Raw genomic sequence first — 22418 nt, 5'->3', positions numbered from 1 at the left:
GAAATCGATTTTTTTCTCATGTCGTTGCATCTTAATGTCAAGATGATCAATTTGAAGATATTTGGGCTCAAAACAATCTTGTCTAGTGAAATTTTTGAGGTAGGCTTGAATGTGATTGTTTAGAGCCTTAGCTCTATATACATTTTTCCCATTTAATAAACGAAAAAATTTATATAAAGTTGCAATATTAAAATGTAGAATTAAAGATGCATCTCAAAAATCTATTGAAAAAAGTTGTTTTAATATTGAAAATCCCTCTAATTAATCATCTCAGCATCGAGATATATGAACATTAAAAAAAAAAAGAAAAAAGATTTTGAGTCACAAAAATAGTGCATCTTGCAACACATTATCTAGATCGTTCATTTTCAAGACTTTCATATGTTTACAGGTCTACTTGATTTTAACTATTTTTGAAATTTGAAATTTTATAATTCGATTTGAAAATAAGATTTCAAATAATCTTGAGAATTATTTACACCAAAATTACCTGTTGTTATAAAATTTGGAGGTACACCTTAATTGGATTGTTTAAAGTTGAAGCCTTATAGAAACCACACCCTTTAACAAATATCAAACCATATTTTTCCATTTAATATAGCTCTTAAAGATGTGTTCAAATTATTTATAAGTATTTAATAATATAGCTCTTAAAGATGTGTTCAAATTATTTATAAGTATTTAATACAAGTGTTAGAATTATGTAGAACTTTGATTATGTTTTAGATATGGAAGCGAATGTGGAGCGTGTAAAACATATCAAATACATTACAATTCGATTGAGAAGTTAGTGATGCAACGCTCATTATGAAATTCTAGTTCTGTCAGACTATGCGAGAACATGACTTTGAGTTGATTAGGTCGATCATGCACTGTGGGAACTGAAAGTAAGTAGGCATGAATGTGCGCTTCAAGGTCTCATTTACTAGCAAACTTTTTCTTAAACTGTGGTTTGATAAATCTCGTTAGTATATCCTCGAGATTTCCTAATATTTCTTGTACATAAGTTTTAGGAGTCAATAAATCATAGATTGTCTTGGAGGACTTTCATATTCTGTTGCATGTTGGCTTACAGAGCATTTGACATAAAAGTGACTTGGTTCGACGGCTGATTACATAACACAAACTAGACCTAGGTTTGTGGTATGTGACCCACTTGGACTAACTGGTAGGCCAACAAACCAGGCTGCCCTAAAGATTGGGCTTGGGGAGCTGGTTGGATTTTGTATGTCAGTTGTCGGCCCCTAGACTCACCTAGAATGTCAGATCGACCCTGATTGGACTCGAGTTGGATCCTTAGCTAGGTGTTCTAGTCCTAGTATGTGGTTTCTGAGGCATATGGATATTCTGCTCCTTGATAATTTTAAGGCCTTGTAAAATGGCTAACATTTCCACTTCATTTACTGTCATCTCACAACATGGACCTGCAAAACAAAAAATCTTTACACCACACCAATCCCCCTACAATTCCCCCACTCCGCTGATCTTGGATTTTCAAATGAGCTCCCATCACAATTAAGCTTATGATTACCCACCAACGGGAAACCCATTTTCCTTTAGGTCTAACGTTCACTACATTTTCCTGCATACTGTGATAACATTCACTTTCATATCTCCCTTGGAAACACTGACTCCCTCATTTGTACCAAAAAACTAGCTCCAAAAGGTATGCTGAATCCGTTTTTGAACCATCTCTCTCTCCATAAATACCCCTTCAAAAACTCTCCTATTCCTCTCTAACCAAACGTCCCATAAGATGGTTGCCCTCCCAATCTAAAAAATCAGATATCCAACCTTAAGTAGTCCATCAAAGGATATTTGTTCAATTATATTAGGGAAAAGTTTATATAGAGCCGAGGCTCTAAACATTCAAATTAGAGCCTACCTCAAAATTTTCATTAGAAGAGATTGTTTTGATGCCCAAATATCTTCAAATTGATCATCTCTACATCAAGATGCATGGACAAGAGAAAAAAATGGATTTCAAGATTTAGAAATAGTGTATTTTGTAACGTATTTTTGGACGGTCAATTTTCAAATTTTCATAGATCTATCAATCTACACTATTTTTTAAGGTTTAAACTTTATTAATAAAGATGAAGATATATTTTAAGCCTATTACAATGATTTTCAGTATTGAAACCACAACTATCGATACTATTTGAAGATAGGTTCTAATTTGATTGTTTAGAACCTAGTCTCTATACAAACCGCACCCCTTATATTAACATGGCTTCGATGAATAGAACCCACTATACCCAAAGACCTAAAGAACCAACACCAGATGTCATATGTGAACTGACAATGGGGAAACAACTGATCGCTACTCCCATCACTCTCCTTGTACAACATGCAAACGTTAATAAGGATACTTCCCCTTTTCATGAATTTCTCAACGTCTTACCTTGAAACAACATCCAAAGGAAGACTTTCACTTTTTGAGGAATATTCTAAGACCAAATCTTTCGTAATGCACATCTATTCCATCATATCCTATCATGAATTTTAATCATTCTACTGACAACATTATGTTTTAGCATTTTTTATTTTTGCCTTGTTTTGTATTTGATTTTGGATACACATTTAAATTAATTGACTTAATTATATTAGTTTAATGAATTTTTCATGGATGTATTAGTAACTAAGTACTTTTCAAATTGTTTTGGAATTCCAGATAGTTTTGGAATTGGATCTCAAAGCCAAAAGCCACGGCAACGGCCGAGCCACGCTCGTGGCTCGCTGAAGCGCACCTGGACTCACCACTTTACGAGGCACGATGCGTCATAGGCTCGAGCCTAGAAAGGTTCAGAATACGATGGGAGGGCAGGTGATACGGTGGGAGAGATTCCTTCACCGTCGATTCCTTAGGGTTCTTTGGTTGAGCATGAAGACTGTACCAGACATATTGTCACTGCTTTACTGAGGAGATGCAACTATCAAGGGGTGCAATTGTGTATGGTCTTGGTGTGTGGTGGGGTGGGGTGAGGTTTCCATTGTTTTATTTGGTTTGAAATTGTGGAAATTGGGATTGGAGTGTGGGGTTGATTGTTGGGTGTCTTTGTTTTTAATGGATTTCGTTTATCTTTTCTTTTTTTTATACCATTTTGTGCGGGTTTTTTGAGTTGGGATCAAAGGGTTCTGGGTTCTGGGTTTTGTGTTTTGTATCCGGTGGTGAATTTGAATGGTTGGACTGAACTTTTTTTTTTGTTGACATTCATTGGTAGATTCTAGTATTGGATGTGTTTCAATATTGCATTTATTTATTCTTTTTCGGATAAATGATTGATTGCATGTCTATGACTGATCAGGTATTTGTTTGTTTTCTCTATGGGTCTTTATCCTCTGTGCTAATTTTCCATTTTCGAGGTTTTGGGGAAGTAGAAGTTTTTGTTATGAAACTATAATTGAATGATACAATAGTAAATCGTATTATGCTTTTCAGACTAGTGGAAATTCATGAACGTATTGAAGTTGCATTTTTTATAATTACATTATAGTGTTGTGATCTTTTGATCAATGGTTTGTGAAATTGATGCAAGTGAAAGTGGTGAGCACATGCTATGCATCGAAATACACGAATTCCTATTTTTAAGGGAATGGGATGATTTTCCGAACAGTTGACCCTTCTCTAAGAACCCCGTCTCTTAGCTAAAGAGTCAGCAGCCGCACTACCATCCCCATAACAATGACAACAATATGTCCAATAAACATGAATACCTATCCATAGGTGAGAGGGATAATTTCCCATTAATTAACTCCTGTATGAACCCTTTTTCAGCTAAAAAATCAGCAGTGCCATTAGCATCTCCTTGAAGATGATAAAAAATAGTTTTAAGCATTTGTCCAATAACAATTCTAATGTATGTGAAATCCTCCGAGATGCGATTTCTTATCTTACGCATCCATTTCACCTTTGAGTACCACAAAACTTGTTAAAATAGCCTTGGGTGTATGTGACACTTTGTTTGTGGCTTCACATTAACCAGTTGACTTGCATGGCCTATTAGATTAGTCATTTTCTCACCAAAATTTCAATTTCATTTGCAGTTATGTCCACTCAGCCCTCAGTTTGGTTTCAATTGTTGAGAATTAATCTCCGACCACTTACCATAAGATCATGGGCATGTTAATATGCAGTTTGAGTTCCTCATTGTATTATCTAGTGGGTCTATGTTATGAGAGCATACTTCTTGAGTATTCTCCCTCTTTCAAGAAATGATATGGGTGACATGTCGCACAAAAACTACTACATTAGGGATGTCATCCATGGAGCCCCAAAAAATTGATTTCATTCTATAATTGCATTATATGAAGTGGTAATCTATTATCTTTTTTCCATCTCCAAGTGGAAGGTAGTAATTTAGGACATTGATACCACAATGTTTAAGGTAGGCCCCCCCCCCCCCTCCCCCTCCGGCCGAGAATAATTTTGTGTTGTAGCTAATCCCATATGTGGAGCCAAAAAATTCCATGACAAATGCAAACACATCCTATGTGCCTATGATAGTAAAAAATACAACCACTGAGCAAGTACATATGCCTTTTCAGTCAATATCTAAGGGCTTGCTCAACTTGTCAAACTCCCCATAACCTCCTAAAGCCTAGGTCATAGATTTACATCCTCTCCTCTCATTACAACCTGTGTTCCAACTTATTTTCTTGAATACCTAGTTAAGCAGACCAGGAAACAAGTCATAAGAGTATTTTATCAATAACAAGAAGGTTTTCAGTACTTATACGTTACCAATCATTATCTAGAACCTTGTCAAAACACCATTACCCCTTACAGAACCAATTGACTGACATCAGGCCTATGGCTTGACTGAACATACTAAAAAATCAAGTGAATTTGGCAACTCTTTAAGGGTAATTTGAAATTTTGAATTTATGATGATAGATGTGACAATTCTTAAGTTCTAGAGAATTCTTAAGTTCCTTATTTACACCCACGTATATAGGTGCAGATAGCTAAAACATGGGTGTAAATAGGGAACTATAGAGATTCTCATAAAACTATTTGATTAGAATAGTTTTGGACAGTAGGTAGGTTGGTTGTTTTGGATTTTCAAGTGGAAACTGATTACTATTTGGCTTTTGTAAGTTGAGTAGCAGTGAGAATGGATCTCATGATATGAATCTTAATCTGGCAAAATGTGAAGCCCAATCTAACAACTATGGTGTGAGCAATCGTGGAAGTGCAAATGCAATTAATTGTCCAAAAGCTATGGATAGCTGTGAAAATGGGAGTGATAGTCAAGTGAGCACTTTTGCTACTATTTTCTAGCTACATGGAATATTTCTAGTTTTAAGATGTAATACTTGATCTAAGACAAACAAAGGAAACAAAAATGTAATGGAGAAAAAGTAGTAGATGTGAGAAATAGACATACGAAGCACTAAGCTGGTTTCTCTTACATTTTGATTTTATTTATTGTGTTCAATGCTGTTTAGTTAAGTTGGTCATAAATGTATTGTCTAGGGTCTAGTGGACTCTTGAGATAACTGACATGAATGAAATAATGTGAGTAACACCAATGTCTTCTTCGTGAAGAGAGATAGATGGTAAAACCTGTAGATCACCTAGTAGATCCCCAAGCCTCCACTAGAATAAGCCTTTATTTAGGGTCATTTAATTGTTTTAGTATACATTCTCCATGAAAATCACATGTAATCACTTATATAAATTTTAAAACTGTGGTGATATTAATGCAACAGTTATTTGATAAAGTACATGCTGATTGTGTTCAGTAAATCCCATGTATGTAATCATTGACTGGCAGATCTTTGTGTAATATATATGCTCGGACTGGTATAATTGCCGTATTTACCCTAAGGTAGAATCTTTATGAATGATCCCATACTAGCTTAATGATAATAAATCTAGTGAATCCAGTGGCGATAGACTGATATCCAAATTAAATATTTAGGCAATTAACACAAAATTAATATTGGTCGACTTATTGTTTCCTTTAATTTTCAGCTATAATTATCTCTATCTTAGGTGGTGGCCCAATAGATATATGTTTAAGGACCACAATCTGTTAACCACTCAAAATACTTATGTCTTTCCTTGACTATAAGGATATCAAAGTAGGAACTTGACTATAAAATTTACTTAGCAGTTATTGTCACTCATGGTTGGCATATGATATCATATTTCTGCAGGGTTCTTATGTGAAACTAGAAATAGAAGTTCAAAGCAGGTCTGTTCACAATGGGGACAAATCTATGGAGATCCAGGATTTGGGATCACAATATAGTCAAATGCAGAGAAAAATAATGATAAAACTGTGGCCATTGCTGCAACCTTCCTTGGGGTTGGTAGTGAAAAACCAAAAGGTGCATTTTCCTTCATTTAATTCTCTTATTATTATTTTCTCTCTCTCTCTCTCTCTCTCTCTCTCTCTCTCTCTCTCTCTCTCTCTCTCTCTCTCTCTCTCTCTCTCTCTCTCTCTCTCTCTATTCCTGAATATATATGCATGTGCATGTGCATGTGCATGCATATGTATAGTTCTTTGCTGGAACAGTTTGTTCTCTTTGACCAACAATATGGACTTTTAGAACTACCAATCAAGAAAAAATTGCAGATTATTAGAGATTCCTCTGCAGAAAAATCAGCAGGAATAGCTGCTCGAGTTACTCTTTTTAGTCAAGTAGTTACATCAACCAAGCAGATCGAGGGGAACAATGCATATGAGGATGCAGCTTCTACAAACTTCACGCATGATGCTGATATGGGTGCATATAGTGTACTTCATATTCATAGTGATGAGGGAAACGACAAATTTCAGGAAACCAATGACTCTTTTGGGGTCATTTCTATTCACACAAAATGTTGCCTTGGTGATAGAGAAAAGAGAGAAGCAATAAAATCATCTTGTAGAAAAGTCGGTAATTGTTCTGTGCCACTTTGGGAGCTCTCTCTTAAAAGGCCTGAACCCAATTGCATAGATGTGAAAGACCTTTGAGAACGGTGCATGCTGAATCATTTCAATGCCTCTGCCTTTTCAAGGTAACCTGATTTTTTTTTTTTTTCTGTTGCTTTGCAAACAACCCCAAAATCTTTCAGATTTATCTATCTTTGAATTACTGATTTATGTTGTATATTATTGTGCTAGTGAAAGTTGGCATACACGGCCTGGGTATAGCGTATCATACATAGCCAGGGATCTATATTCCATTTCATAAATGGATGGTGAAGATGAAGCTTAGTTCTAGATAATGGACATACCCCAGTATGGTTAATCTCTACTCTCTGTTGTTGAGGACAAATGTTGGACTTTTGGCTCTGTAATGTATGTTATACACAGCTTGTGTGTGGTATATTGTCATAAATCATGATATTTTGTTTCTTTGATTTTTTTATTGGTGTTTAAATTTGTTTTCCTTTGAAGGTTTCCATGTACTGACATTGCATATTTGGTACCACAAATATCTAATGCTATGTTTGCTCTCCAATAATCCATCTTATGTACTTGATTTATTTCCTGATCTCTTTATCCGTTGTGCCATATGAATTATAAGTCAATACTTAGCTTATAATGTTACAACCAATAGAACACATAATGGATTAGAACTAGTTCACTTATAATGGTACAATCGGTACCATCTCAATACAAACGTTAACAGTTTTTTTTTTTAAAAAAGGGGTAGAATTAGATGATGTACTTATTTCAGGCATGAGATGGATTCTTCCTTCTTTCCCATTTTTGGTTTGATAAATATTGGGGCAAGTGACTTTGATTTCCTCATTTCATTTCCTTCCTCTTGTATACCCATTCAATAGAATGTCTTCAATAAGGTTGTGGGTTTCTATCAAATGCAGGTATGGAAACAAAGAAAAGCATGTTCTCTCTCCAAGCTTAGTTTCTCTTCCAAATGTTCGGTCCATTAGAACAATAGAAACACTGCGTCTATCTTCCCTCAAAGGAAACAAGAAGGAACCACCCATTAGGTGTAAACCGTCCCCCATCAACAAGGAAGAAGCAGATATTAGAACCTCTGGGGAAAATTCTCTTCCTACTTTTAATTTAACAAACGAAGCGATACAATTTTTTTACCCTCAAGTTAATGTTATATCTGTGTCAATACCAATGGGAGGCATCCTTTTTGAGAGCTTATGTGCAAGCTATGTGCAATTCTATTATATATATATATATATATATATATATATATATATATATATATATATATATATATATATATATATATATATATATATATATATATATATATATATATACCCCTTTTTATCTCAGAACAAGGTGGACCTCCATAGAGCTCTACAACCCAAGAGAAATTTACCAACGCAAATCCTCCTGATCAGTTGGATCAAATCCTTGCTTCTAACTCTTACAAGAATTATAACCCCTATAAGATTGGCTACTAAACCAAGAAAAGCACATGGAATTGGACTCTAATGTCCAACAACCAAACAATGGTGGCTTGACCAATGAAACTGGGAAACTTGGGCATGATGAGAGCAATCAAACAACAATGACATGACTCTTGCTATGTATACAGGAGGAAATGTGGAGAATGGAAATGATGATTATGGGGTTTGGAATATCGATGGGGGTGGTGGGGATCATGATCTGTTTGCTAGACGAGAGGCTGTCTTGACCAAATTTCACTTGAAACGAAAGGATAGGTGTTTCAAGAAGAAGGTAATCCTTATGCTACTTGGATGAGTGAGTGAGCACATGTGTGTATGTGTGTGTATTCTTGTTTGAGTAATTGGTGAGAAATCCTGAGCTTTTTTATTTTTATTTTAAAAATCTTCACCAATTTTACTATAGCTGAAATCTTTCAAGGAATTTTGGGAGTTATAAGGATCTTCCAAGAAATTTCCAGCATGAGATTGGTTGCTGTGATGTAAATTTTGTTAGGATAATTTGACATTAACTTTTGTTCCTCTCTAAACAGTTATCCAGCTGTTGTCCAAAAATTTCAATTCCTGGAGTACATTCTGATTGCATTTCTGTATTTTGTAAAACAAAACAGCCAGAGTATGACATTCTTCCACTTAGATAACTGAATGAGATATACCTCACATGTTTCTCTATGAGCCATTGCCTCTTCCTTAAAGAACCTGTTGATAAAGAACCTGTTGATTTTTTCAAATTCTCTCTCTCTCTCTCTCTCTCTCTCTCTCTCTCTCTCTCTTCCTGCAGATCTAGTTACCCTGTAAAATGACTAGAGCTAATATGCTTGTGCCTTCTCATCCATGCTGTCTTAATTAGATTCTAACTCCATCATCCTATGTCATAATCTTGATCTTTTTCATCTGAAAATCTTATGTCCATTTTGTTCTCTCTTTTGAGTGAAACCCAGCATTCTTATAATCCCTCTCTCTCCATCTCTCTCACAACAATTTTGTATGCCAGGTCAGGTATCAGAATAGGAAGAGGCTTGCAGAGCTACGACAACGATTGAAGGGGCAGTTTGTATGCCAAACAGTTATTGCACCTATGGCAACACTCAACGAAACTGGTGACTAAGTTCAAGAAAACACGCAATCTGATTTTTAACTTTGACCAATTCAAGTTCACACTGGTCATCTTAAGAGAAGGACAAAGAGGGACTGGCTAAAGTTTTCTCCCATGGTCCAAGATGAATCTAAGAAAACCTTCTATAATGATAGAAACTTCTTCCAAGTCAGTGTTGTATTATAGTTGTATTATAAATTGGACTGATAGACATCACTAAAATTAAAGGGGGAAGCCTAAGAGATCCCCTCTCTTCTTAAATAGAATTTTTGGGTTCAGATTCAATGGAGAGGAACTTCATGCAATTTTTTGGCTTTGACATATTATTGCCACGATTTATGAAGAGACTAGAATTCTCATAGTTATGGCCCATTTCTATGGGACTCAGTCACTCTGCATTACCTCGCAAGATTGGATTTATAGGCAAAACAGTTTATCAGCGAATCCAAACCAATTTGGACTGCTTTGTCTCGATTCTGTTTCTAAGGGACATCTAAGAATGCTAATTCAAAAAAACATTTAAACACACAATGGGGAAAACTCAGATAAACACGGTAGACTCCAGAAATCAGAAACAGTTACTTATAATTTCTTGATTCTCCAATGTTTAAGTTAGAGTAAAAAAAGTTTCGTTACAAGTCAGGCTTACAACCAAAAGAATGGACTAGCTAGGGTTTTAGTTCTAATTAGAAAGGCTGGTTTATCAGTTCAGATCTGGTTCATTGAAACTCCATAATCAAGTTAACCCTCGAGAATGGCGCTGGGGTTGTGGCGGTAGCACCCGTGAGCCCCAACTGTGGTCTAAGCTACCATTCTCACTTAACACCTTAAGAAAACCATTAATCTACATAAACAAGTGAAACCATAGTCGAGGATCAATAGAGACCAGCAAGCGGTTTTGATCACAACCAAAACTAGGCCAAATTAGAAGTATGGTTAGAAGATTGTTTAAACCATATATTACCCAAAGCCATGGGGTTAAAATTGATAGCCTATGAATCATTTACTTGGCCTAATAAGGTATTTCCATCTATCAGTAAGCCCCACTGATACAAAAAGATAATGTTATTATGCCCAATAAAAATAAGTGCTAAAATTTCATGTGCCATTGATATAGTGAAACAGATTTGAGATCACTTGAAGAATTTAGCCTTAAACCTTTTCATCAGAAGACAGCGTGACTAAAAATAATTTGCTTTCATTAATACATTTGCTAGTTAACAAAATATATTTAACAAGACACATCTAAACAACAATGAGAATTTTCTCATTCACTAAACCATGATCAGACACTGACCATTGAGTCAAAAAATGGGGAACAAGAGAGAGAGAGGGGACAACCAGACCTCTCATTCTAGTGCAACAAAAGATTTTATTACCCAGCAACGAGGTGCTATGGAGAATTGGTAACATACCTAGACAATAAAGAAAAAGAGACTCAAGAAGAGCGCCCACTGTTTCCGTCATCTTGCATCATCCCCTTCAAGCTTTTAGCTAACCAAATTGCAGTCTCTCTTGGAGAAACCTTGTCCTTACCAAAAGGCCTGAGCACCACAGCTAACTCATCTAACCTGTTTTGTTGAAGTAAATCAGCTGAAAGCTCCAAAAGGCCCTCTAAAGCATCTGCCCTCTGTCTGTAAGACTTCACATCAAGAGCTTCTTTCATGGAACTCTCTTCCTTGTGACTTTCTACACAGTTAGGCTTCAAATTTCCCTGGTTTCGAACCTCGCCCTCTTCTCTCACTACATTTAGTAATTTTCCCACATCCATATTTTGGACCCCCAATTCAACAGTTTCCATAATTGGCTGCTCGCTCCCCACTCTAAAACTACTGTGCCTTATAACATGGATTACATCATCAAATGCCGACTTGGCAACAGGTTTTGGCTTCTCAATGATTTGGTCTTGAGAAGGGCACTTCTTAGTTCCGCTCTGTTCAAAATCAAAGTGTGGGTTTGTTTGGGGGGTCAAGACCGGACCAGAAGAACCCTCTGTTATCGATGACAGAAGCTCTCTCACTGTGAACTTATCGTCCCCAATTGGTGTTGAAATGGAGGAGTCAGATGTTAAGTCCACCCTACTGGGTCCACTTACCGAGAGCTCATCTTTGTGAGGACACTCCTGGTCACGGTTAGAGAGAGAAATGGGGCCTTCACTTGGCTCGACTTCTTGATTTTCTCTCCTGTTAAGAATTCCTTGGTTGTCTCTCTGAATAACCTCTTCTTCTCCATTGTCCTCAAGATTCTGGGTAGTGGAAGATAAGGATCCATGGCTTACGTCAGACGAAGTCTCAGGTCCAAGAGGATGGATTTCCAAATTCTCTGTTCGAAGAACACACTGTTTTTGGTTTCGCATATTGTGCGACTGATTTTGGTTACTCTGTAAATCCTTTTGGGTTAACCTAGTAACAAAATCGTGAGTTGGATTTGGAGATGTTTTTGGACTGTTGCGATCTATTAGTGTTCCTTTACTTGACTCTGTGGAAATCTTTTCAGGAGCTTGATTGAACTCCCTTGGGGCACAATTGATAGCATTTACTCCAGGGCTTGGAATTTCTTGATCTATAGGTTTTGTCATCTGCGGAGGAGAAATTCTTCTTACTAGACTGGATGAAGGTGGCCTTGACTTTGGCTTACTAGAAGATCCATCTTCTGCAACTTGTTTTAATGGACCAGCAGGAGAAGTTGCTTCATGTCTAGCCTTGATTCTTGGTGTAGACTCAGCAACAGGCAACTTCAACAAATCAGTGGTTTGGCATAAGTCGATTATATCAAACAAATGATACCATCCAACAGCACAAGAAAGAGAGATGGTAACATTTTGAAAGAAGATTGTGATCTTCATATATATATATATATATATATATAAAAGATAAAGCTACCAAAAAGTGGCACCTATAAAAAAATAGTAATATAGGTGAAATCTCAACCGTTAGATCTTCATTAGATGATTCAAAATACATATCACCATCTGAATTTTAATCTTTTTTCTAGAAATCAAATCGAAATAAAATTTAGGGTATATATACTTGACACAAGCATGCATCATATAAAATATAAAAAAAATACTTTCAAGAATTTATAATGACCAAATCACCCCTATCATTTTTAAGGGATATTTTCGTCATTTTGTATTTTGAAAAATATTTGTTTTATATTTTTTTCTTGTGCACCCTATTTTTAATACACATCCAAAACTTTATCACGATACTATTTCTAAAAAAAAATATTAAAATTCAAATAGTGACATGTATTTTGAACCACTCAATGAAAGATCTGATGGCTGGGATTCCACCTATATTATTATTCATTGTAGGTCCCAAGCTATTGGTATCTTTTTGCTATATATATATATATATATATATATATATATATATATATAGAGAGAGAGAGAGAGGAGAGAGAGCATTGGCACCAAAAATACAACAAACCAAAAGGTTCCCCATCTCCAATGCCTCACCAGATGCTTTAAAGGATGCGCGCTCTGGGCTCGTTTCACTGAATCACTATTGGGCTTAGGAACCATGGGTGGTGTCTCCATGTTAGTCTTTGGACTGGCAGAAATAGCACTAGCATATCTCGTTGACATCTCTGCATTAGTCTTCTGACTCGAAGCAACACTAACCTTTACGCGGTTTCCTCTCAATGGGGAGCTGTTCTCTCTACTCCTAGCTTCCTCTTTCAAAACCGTTAACAAATTCTTCTCTGGTTTCAACTGCTTAGGCCTCTGATCCTCAAGTAACACTTTTGCTACTTCTAAATCATCAATCACCTTAGTGGAATTGCTGGTAATGCATTCTTCAACAAGAGGGTTATCAGCACACTCAAATCCTTCATCAGTTAAAGCTGTTTCAGTATCAGTGGCCTTCTGTTCGAAACCAACTTGGTCTCTGCTCTTACCAGTTGAATGCAAGCTATCTTTATCATTACTAGAAATGCTGCTGCTTCTGCTTTGAGCAGGTTGAACATGTCGATTATTGTAATTTGGCTTCTGGGAAGGGGGGCAAGCTATAGGATCAGATATAACCCGGTATTGTTCCACATAAGGTTGCAGATATGGATGCCTTAAGATCTCAGCTGCCTGATAAATTCATATAGCAACTAAAATTATCAGAGGAACTGAAAGTTTAAGGGAGAAAAGGAGAACTCTTTGGAAAAGATGGGCTTACACTAGGTCGATGCTCTGGATTCTTTCTTAACATGCTCTTGATGAGGGTCTTCCTGCAAATTTATACATTTCCGGGATTGTTATGAGTAAACCTCCCATCATCATCTACAAACTATTTCTATGCACTTTCAGATGACAAAAACAACAGATTCATAAAAACAACTTTCACATTTCTGAAAAAAATTTGCTTTAGTAGGCAAGGTATACAAATTCAGCAATGTTAAAGACAGTACACAAGCTTCCACGAGGTTAAATTAGACTTATATTTACTTCTTCAAGAACTTCGACAAAGAAACAACACTGCTCTTACTCATACTTACAAGGAAGAGGAGTAGCATGCAGGCAAAGGACCAATGGAAGAACGGTTTATCTTACTAATCAATCCGGCCATATCCTGAATTGAATAGAACAGTCAGAAGAAGATCCAGCAAAGGAGGCCATTAACTTGTCATGTAATTTTCCTGTTAAAAATATTTATATCGTTCTCTCAAATTACTTTGAAACTAGTCCTTGTTAACACTATTCTGACATTTATGCAAACTTTATATCCTATATTAAAAGACTTAGGATTGATATTCCAGTGAGCCTTCATGTTATTTTCATATTTTTCATTTATCGAGAGATTTTTTTCTGTACTTTCTACTTAATACTAAATAACCAAGATGAGAAATATGACATGTACAGTGAGCTCAATTTGCCATGTTAATGAACAGATTTTCTGGAAGCAAACTTTGACTTCTAATGATTGTTCATTAAACAATTAAGAACGTATGAGATTCTATCATAGCATATACAAGATACAAGTAGGGAATGGGTAAAGAATAAGATTCTGGCTAGAACTTTGGCTGGGATCAAACACCTTGTCCAGGCATTATCCAATACTCAAAGCAATAGCAAAAAATATAGAACACCACACAACCGAGGTGGGGGAAAGAATTGGAGGATCAATAGTGCAGACTCCCACCATTAGGAGCAATCTAAGTTACAAAAAAATAAAATGGCTGCAGGAGATCTTACAAAGTTTAGAAACTCCAAGTATGGGTACTTAGTACAAGCCCTGCCCATTTTGCCCCCTCAAATTCAGGCTTTTTGTTGGCTGATTATCTTGGAAAGAGTACTTACAATCAACTATTTGCAAAGCACAGGGCTGCCCATCTCAAAGAGATGTGTGATGTGAAAAGAAAATACAGAATTGGACCCACAAGTGTTCCTACATTTTAATGTAAATGCACATACCTGGTCCTATTTACTTTATCCCTTTGAGCTCATTTGGGTCACTCCCACTTCTTTGGAAGACATTATCAAACAACGGTATTGCCCCCCACTTCCAAAACAAGGTCATCTGATCATCTCCTCTGGCACTTCACTGTTCTAGCAATCATGTGGTCTGTGAGGATGGAGCGAAATAAGACGAATTCTCGTTGCATTTTTTTACACCTTGAAAATCGAATGGTGCAAAAACTTTGGTTACTCTGTGGCACCTTAACTAGTATAGAGTTATGGGGTAACAGCCACAGACAAACACCAAAAGTAGACCGCCGTAATAAGGTCAGCAACTAACAAAAGAAACAGAGGTCAAACTGAGTTCCATCACCAAATGGGACCCTAAAGCTGAACTTTGATGGAAGCTCTAGTGGCGAACCAAGATCAGCAGGCATTGAAGGTATAATAAGGGTTTTCAAGTCTATCACCATACTAACATTTGCAGGTTTAGTAGCCGCTTGCGATGCCAACTAAGCAAAGACAAGCGCAATTTTGTCGGGTATTTGACCGTACTGGCCAGATTGGGGACCGGTGGCAGCACAGGGAGACTCTAGGAATTTCATGGGGCGTAAATGTGGAAAAGGGTATGAGAATACTACACAAAATTCTAGCAGAGATAGAGGACTTAAGTCCAATTCACAGTCAGCCTCAATCACATCAGACGAGAAGGAAAGGTTGCTGACATGTCAGCAAGAGAAGGGAGATCAAGGACAGATACAAGAGTACACTGGATTAGGAACCCAACTGTTTGGTAATACACCTATCCCAAGCACTGAGGTCTAGAAAATGTTCGATATTTGCCCTTCCATTGGCACATCCATCAACCAGCCAGTGTCCAAAGTGCCAGGCAGTACCTAGGCAGCTGGGGTGGGGGTCCAGGGCAACTAGCGTCTAGGCGGCTGCCTAGAACCTGGGACGGTGCAGGTAGAATAAAAAACATAGGAAGTTTTCTGATCCTATTGTTTTAGGGTTAAAAGCATAGGAGGTTTTTTGATCCAAGAGTTTTAGGGTTAGATTTTGTGTGAAAACTAGAAAATGCATATTGAGGGGGCATATGATACATTAAGAATACATAATATACAGTCGATTCATAGCCCATTACTCCATAATTTCATACATTTGAAAGTTCAAAGTTCACACTTCAAACAATTAGACATTATACCAGATTTCATATTCCAAGCAGGATCAATATGCCATCTGATGCAATTTTATCTAAATGATTCGGGTTATAGCCATATTTTCAACTTGGATCACCACTTCTATTAGATCCTGAAGAAAGCATCTCAAATTAATCTAAGAAAATCTAAAAAACTAATTTTTTTATTAACCTTGATTGCTTAATCTTCAAATTTCCACCTTTGATATTTTTCTATTCTTAAAACCTTCTAAAAAACCCTCTAATAATTCTAAAAAATCTCCAAAAGTAAATATAAACTCAAAGGGTGATGTTTGGATCGATTTCTCAAAACTTTGAGAAATTCTTTGATCTTAAGGAAATCACAAAATCCCAATTTTTTTGAATTTTTTCTCTCTAAAATGGTTCAAATGTGGTTTAGGTTGCATATGAACCTAAACCCCCTTTTTTAGAAGCTTAAATATATATATATATATATAAAAAAAAAACTGAAATGCCCCTAGGCGGGGCGCAGGCCCTGGGCGGCCGCTGGGTGCCCGCCTAAGTCAAGGTCCCAAGCGCTTAGGCAGCTGCCCAGGGACCCCTCACCTAGGATGCCCGCCTAGGCACTAAGCAGGTTCGCTTTTTAAAACACTGCAACCAGCATTTTTGCAACACACAATGTGTGTTCTCCGTACCTCAATGCAGAAGCACATTTTTTCTAATTCCTTATACAATCAATTAAAATTTTGCTAGTTTCAAAAAAAAATTCAATTAAAATTTTGCTACTAATAAAAAATAATAGGTTTGAGATTCTATAATTCACTAATAGGAAACAGAGTTCCCTGACCTGTAAAGATGCACAATTGCTACCAGATTCTCTAGGAAGACACATAGAAAGCTGATAGGTTCCTATCTTATGATAGTCCAACTGCTTCAAGATAAGATGCTCTTTCCTATCCTCCTCGTAGTATTTTGCTGCAGCATTTTTTGAGACACTAACAAGAATAAGGGATATAGGGGATCTGTATACTGTTGTTCAATTTTCCTGTCTGATACATGCTAGTGTATGTTGGTTATCGCTTTTTTGACTTGGTCATGTGAAGCTAAAAGTGATATCAAATTGAGAAAAAATCCAATCGTGATGATTCCAAATACATGATTGGAATAATATAAACCAAAATGTAGGCTCAGAAGGAATGGGCACTTCCACTCTAGTGCTCCAATTTACAGAATTGTGCACAAGGCCTAGTTTAATCATATCATGGATGTGAAATCCCAATGCAAGTTATTTAGTAGTACAACAAGAATTATACAACAACATAATAGGGTTCTAAGTTAAAAAGTTTCAGTTAGTAGAAGCAGGTAGAAGTAAAATTCTTACAAAAGCTTTGAAAGCCGGACGATGGGCAGTGATCTCATACATGCAACAACCTGTTGAAGCACCAGTGAGTGAGAAGCACACACCCTAAATTTAGCAAAGATTCCAAACTATGGAAGAGCATTAAAGTACAAAGATAAACCTGTAACGAACCTAGAGACCATATATCTGACTTGAAACCATAAGGAATATCTGCCAGAAGCTCCGGACACATGTAGTTGGGAGTGCCCACCACCTTTAGCATACAGACAGTGCATAAGCATCTATTAGTTTACCTAAATAAGTAAATTCCTGTTTTCTTGTCTTCAACTAAATTGACCCACTTTTATAAAACTGAATATGGGCAATAGAATCAAATATTAACAGGAGCCAGGAGAAAGAAAAAGTATCAAAAGTCAATTTTCCTCCATGCTTCTTTTAAAACTAACCATCAGGTAGATATATGCCTTAAAAACTAACTACTCAGGTAGATATTTCTACCTTTCTCAAGAAATTAGACATATGCCACACTAATTGTTTGCTGAAAACTCTTGCATGTTTCCATCCAAACTTTGGAGTACTTTTTCTTTTTCTTCCGAGAGATCATTTTACATTCACAGGCTGTTGGAAAGTCTGCATATGGAGAAGAAAGCTGATCTGAAAAGACCGCCTGTTAAATTGGATTGTAATATCCAAGATGGTGAATTAGGCCTAAAAAAATCACATCCCCATTCCAAGGGTTGATGCATTTGTGAAATCTGACATAACGTTCAAGGGCTGAATGGACCGTTTTAAATATTTTGTAGTGTTGGAGTATCTTTAGTAGTGTAACAATCCGAGTTTGTTCTCTCAGCTTTTTGCACAAATCAATGGCATTCAAAGGAAGCATTCTTTGAATTACAATGTGGATTAATTTTTTATGGTAACGAAAAGGTATGTAGTTCATCAAGCTACATGCTACTGAATGGAATGAGCATATACATACACATAAAGCAATAATAAATAGCACCCATGAGTAACAATTGAAATTTCCTTCCAGATGTTCCCTAGACCTGGTTTCTGTTGCACCAATCAATTCTTATAAGTTACAACAATTTACTTGAAATAAGAATTGTAGTCCCTGTATGCAAATGCAATTTATGCATGCTAGGACAATTTATGCTGTGAACTCTTCAAAATGGGCCATATTGTTATCATACACCATGATCAAACATCCATGTTTATCTCAGCCCTACCATTCAATTGCACATATTGTTCGCACTCGATCAAACCTTACGTTAGACAACTACATCGGATTAGCAGTTATTCGTTTTATGACATTACACTTCTACCATCTTTCAAAAGGAATAGCATACCTATCTCAAGGATCAAAAGAAGAGAGAGAGAGACAGGAGAGAGAAATGAAATGATATGATCATTATAAGCATAAAAAACATACCGAAGAAGCCAGATCATCTGCCTTCAGTGTTTTAGCAAGTCCAAAATCACCTGCATAGAATCACCAATGTTGGACAAAACTATCTATTCAAATGGTAAGAACATATGAAGGTGGAGTCAGACATTCAAACCTCCACAGTCATAGTCACAAAGGAAACATAGATGATACAAACTCATGCAATAAGACTTATTTGAACCTTTGAGAAACACGTACCAAGCCGAACATCCTGGTCCTTGGTGAGAAAAATATTTGAACACTACAAGACAAGCAGTAAACGAGATTAGTCTATACCACCTAAGACACAAGATTTAAACCTACTAATACATGTCTCCAGCGAAATCAACCAATATCTATCTGTTTCTTCTTTTATAGTTACCAAAATTTATCCATTCAAGCAAGCAAATGAAGTCAGTCAAGTTTTGACTGTGAACATACATACAAACACACAAGCACACAGATAGCGGGACAAATTTAAGGTTTTTTTTCTTTTCTTTAAAGTTTTTTTTTCTTTTCTTTCTAAGGTAAAATCTTTTTAACTTTTGAACAAACCTTGAGGTCTCGATGTAGAACAAAGTTGGAATGCAAGTATTCCACAGCCAATAATAGTTGCGTGAACCATTTGCACAGTTTCTGAGCAATGACAGCATCAGCTCCAATATCAAAAATTAATGTCCGAAATTTAGAAATATATAGCAGCAACCAAAACTTTTAAACGAAAGGAAGCACACCTCCTCAGGGAACAATGTCCCATTTGATCTTTTCATCAGCTCAGACCTGTAGAGGAAACAAATAGACTTCACAATAGATTATTTGTCTTAGGTAAGCTAAAAAAGTTTTTGAATATAGCACTCACATATCTCCCCCTTCACAATATCCTGTCACGATACATACATAACAGCCCTACAAAATGTAAAAGCCTGTAAGCTTGTGAAAGAAAAGATCAGAGAACTGATTGTTATAAAAAAAAAGGAATTAATTAACAACAGAAGGAATACATTTTTGTTCCATTCCATATTTTGTCATTATGTGAACAAAATATACATGTATTCATGTAGAATGAAAATGCAATGCTTGCTACATTGGAGTCACCACATGCAATATTTTGGATCATTGCTTCCACAGGTTCGCGACGGCTACACATCCAATCGTTTATGAGGGCTTCCCAACATCAAAGCACCCATTTTAGAGGGCTTTGCTAGGACTGTTCAACCATTCAAATAGATCTATTAAAGTGATTGCTAGCTCTAAAATTCAATATTTCGGATGTTTGATTTTTAAGTGCCTATATTTGCAATTACAATAGTTGTGTGCGTGTGTGTTCGCAACATATGTGAGTTAGAGACAGAGAGAGGGAGGGGGGGTGGTTCCTTTGGTCATTGCAAACTATGTATTTTCTTACACACTTGATTTAGCCAAAAGACCAACAACCGTTGTGTATTTCTCACCATAACATGAGATGGTAATATTTAGCTTGCCAAAGAGGTTACAAAAGCTGTCAAAGTTACTGATAATCCAAAACACGAAGAAAAGACTAACAGCCCGAACCTTCTCGACCCATGCTTCCTTGAACTCCACTATGTAAGGGTGTTGAATGCGAGCAATAAGAGCCATCTGTTTTTGTTACGCCATCATCAATTAAATTATAACATGACATAATCCACTATAAGAAATTTTCCTTTATTGTTCTCTATTATAAGAAAATAAATATCAATATTGATTTATTCAAAAGCACTAGAGTGTCAGAGGACCAAAATACTTTACCTCTTGGTGTGCGGACCTCCTGCAGCGATCAGTCTGCCTTGCCAGACGAATCTTCTTTAGAACATACCTGTAAACCCAAGATCTTTGATATTACAAACTAAACTATTCATTTTCTTTTTAAATTATAACAGCTGTAAAAGCAAAACAAAGATCTTAATGCAATTGCTCCCGTCCTTTTTGAGGTTTATGAAGGATAGAAAAGAAAAAAAAAAAAAAAAAAGTGTGCAAATGCAGAAAGAAGCATTCCGCGACTGGCCCTATGGGCGAGGCTGAGTAGGGACGAGTTCCAAGGCAACTCACCCCACCCTTATTAAGGATGGAAAAAAATAGAATATAGAAAAATGTAAAAAATCGAAAACACCACCATATTACTTACAATTAGTTTTATGGGTGATTTTGATAATTTTTTTTATGGTGATTTAAGAACTTTCACATTTTTCCCCTTTTTTAAATTTTCCTGAAATATTCAAGATCTAAATCAAAATTTTCAATAATCCATCTTTAATAGATTTTTCCCATCTTTTAGACCTCTAATGATTTCTATTACCTTATGTTTATTCTTATTTTAATTATTCTCATTTTTTCTTTTTACTGCTTTTTCAGCCTATTTTTGGGTTAGGACTTGGGCGACTCGAGTTTACGAACAGTGGTAGAAAAGGAGACTAACCACAGAATTCAGGAAACGCAGAAGTTTGCAGAATGGTAGAGGAGAGAGTAAGAAGCACAAGACTCTCAATGAAAGTCCAAAATTTTACTAAGATTACATTTTGAAAGAGAGTGAAGAGCCCATTTTGCAATCAAACTCGCAAAATTTTAAAAAGTTACAAGGAATTGGTGAAGCAATCTGTAAATAATGAGTGAAGAAGAACTTGTTTTCCCATCTCCATGTCTAATAGACGATAATCTCTGAAATGCATACACTGAACATAAAACGTTAAAGCCAAAAAATTGAAGAACAAAAAAAAAAGAAAAAAGGAGGATTTTATTTTAGTTATATGAGTGAAATTTACAAAATCCCATATCTTTCAGGTAATCAAACAAAAATGCAGGAAAGCCTTTGAGATTATCATTCACTCTCATCGATCCCATCCCAGTGTTTGACATGAACCGCAAAAATTACAGAAAAAACAAAAACAATAAATAAAGTAAGCAATAAAAGAGGAGAGCAATAAGCGCTTACTTCTTCCTCTCTATCTTGTGATTCACGAGAATCGCAGCTCCAAATGCTCCTCTCCCGATCTGCTCCATTAATTCATACTGATCCATACTCGACTCCGTAATGTAGATCCACAAAGCCAAACAGAATGGTGATCTCTTCCAAAAAAAAGGCACTAAAAAAGGGCTCTTATATTCCCATTTGTAACAGAGTTTTCAAGGTCAAAACCTCCTCAAAAAAAAGCACGGGAAAGCTCCTGGCCCGCCATTTTCTAAACTTCAAGGCTTGAATCTTAGATCCAAAGCAAAAAAGGGGAATAATGAGTGAGAAGAAGCTTCCTACTCCGCCATTGTTGCAGAGATTCTAGGGTTTATAGTACAGATATCACTACGTGTGTACTCTCTGCAACTGACTTTGCTTTTCTGGTGTGTTTTGGAAGAAGAGTATCTGAGTTTCTGGTTATGGAGGTTAACCAGGATGGTTTAACCATGGTTAACTCAGGTATGTTTGATGTGGTTGGCTCATGGCCATGCTTCGTTATACGCCGACAGGTCCAGCTCATACCATCTCAATCCCGTTTACTTCCGCCTCCGATTCTACAAAATACAGTCAACTCCTCAATTTCATCGGGGAATTCTTATTTTCAAGTATGCTATGCTCCCTCGGGCGT

At 36.4% G+C, this 22418-nt stretch overlaps 1 protein-coding gene across 2 annotated transcripts; it reads right to left on the bottom strand.

Moving 5' to 3' along the window:
- Positions 1 to 10666: 10666 nt before the first annotated feature.
- Positions 10667 to 22088, bottom strand: NEK6 (serine/threonine-protein kinase NEK5). 2 transcript variants are annotated; one of them, XM_020673728.2, is made up of 14 exons: positions 21773 to 22088; positions 20593 to 20659; positions 20377 to 20442; positions 19685 to 19731; positions 19560 to 19625; positions 19381 to 19461; positions 19045 to 19087; positions 18832 to 18881; positions 17568 to 17649; positions 17418 to 17467; positions 13977 to 14050; positions 13658 to 13709; positions 12949 to 13569; positions 10667 to 12222 (listed from the first exon to the last, which is right to left on the bottom strand). In XM_020673728.2, exons 5-14 carry the CDS (start codon positions 19593 to 19595, stop codon positions 10927 to 10929), a joined length of 2385 nt encoding a protein of 794 aa, XP_020529387.1. In that variant the 5' UTR covers positions 19596 to 19625; positions 19685 to 19731; positions 20377 to 20442; positions 20593 to 20659; positions 21773 to 22088; the 3' UTR covers positions 10667 to 10926. The 2 variants fall into 2 exon arrangements, with proteins under 2 accessions (XP_020529387.1, XP_006854672.1); XM_006854610.4 differs by having other exon boundaries at positions 19560 to 19605.
- Between the last annotated feature and the right edge of the window lie 330 nt (positions 22089 to 22418).

This window comes from Amborella trichopoda, chromosome 11 (assembly GCF_054954075.1).
Source record: "Amborella trichopoda isolate Santa Cruz 75 chromosome 11, AtrichopodaSantaCruz75HAP2 v2.0, whole genome shotgun sequence".
NCBI lineage: Eukaryota > Viridiplantae > Streptophyta > Magnoliopsida > Amborellales > Amborellaceae > Amborella > Amborella trichopoda.
The sequence above is the reverse complement of the archived record's forward strand: the minus strand, read 5'-3'. Positions and strand labels throughout refer to the sequence as shown.

Bases quoted from the DNA above. Each gene is read 5' to 3' on its own strand.
- NEK6 (XM_006854610.4), bottom strand. From the start codon at position 21,858: ATGGATCAGTATGAATTAATGGAGCAGATCGGGAGAGGAGCATTTGGA. The intron at 19,088-19,380 runs GTTTGTTCAAAA...CTTGTCTTGTAG, and splicing joins TTCTACATCGAGACCTCAAG to TGTTCAAATATTTTTCTCAC. The intron at 17,650-18,831 runs GTATGTTTTTTA...TGTATGCTAAAG, and splicing joins CAGATGATCTGGCTTCTTCG to GTGGTGGGCACTCCCAACTA.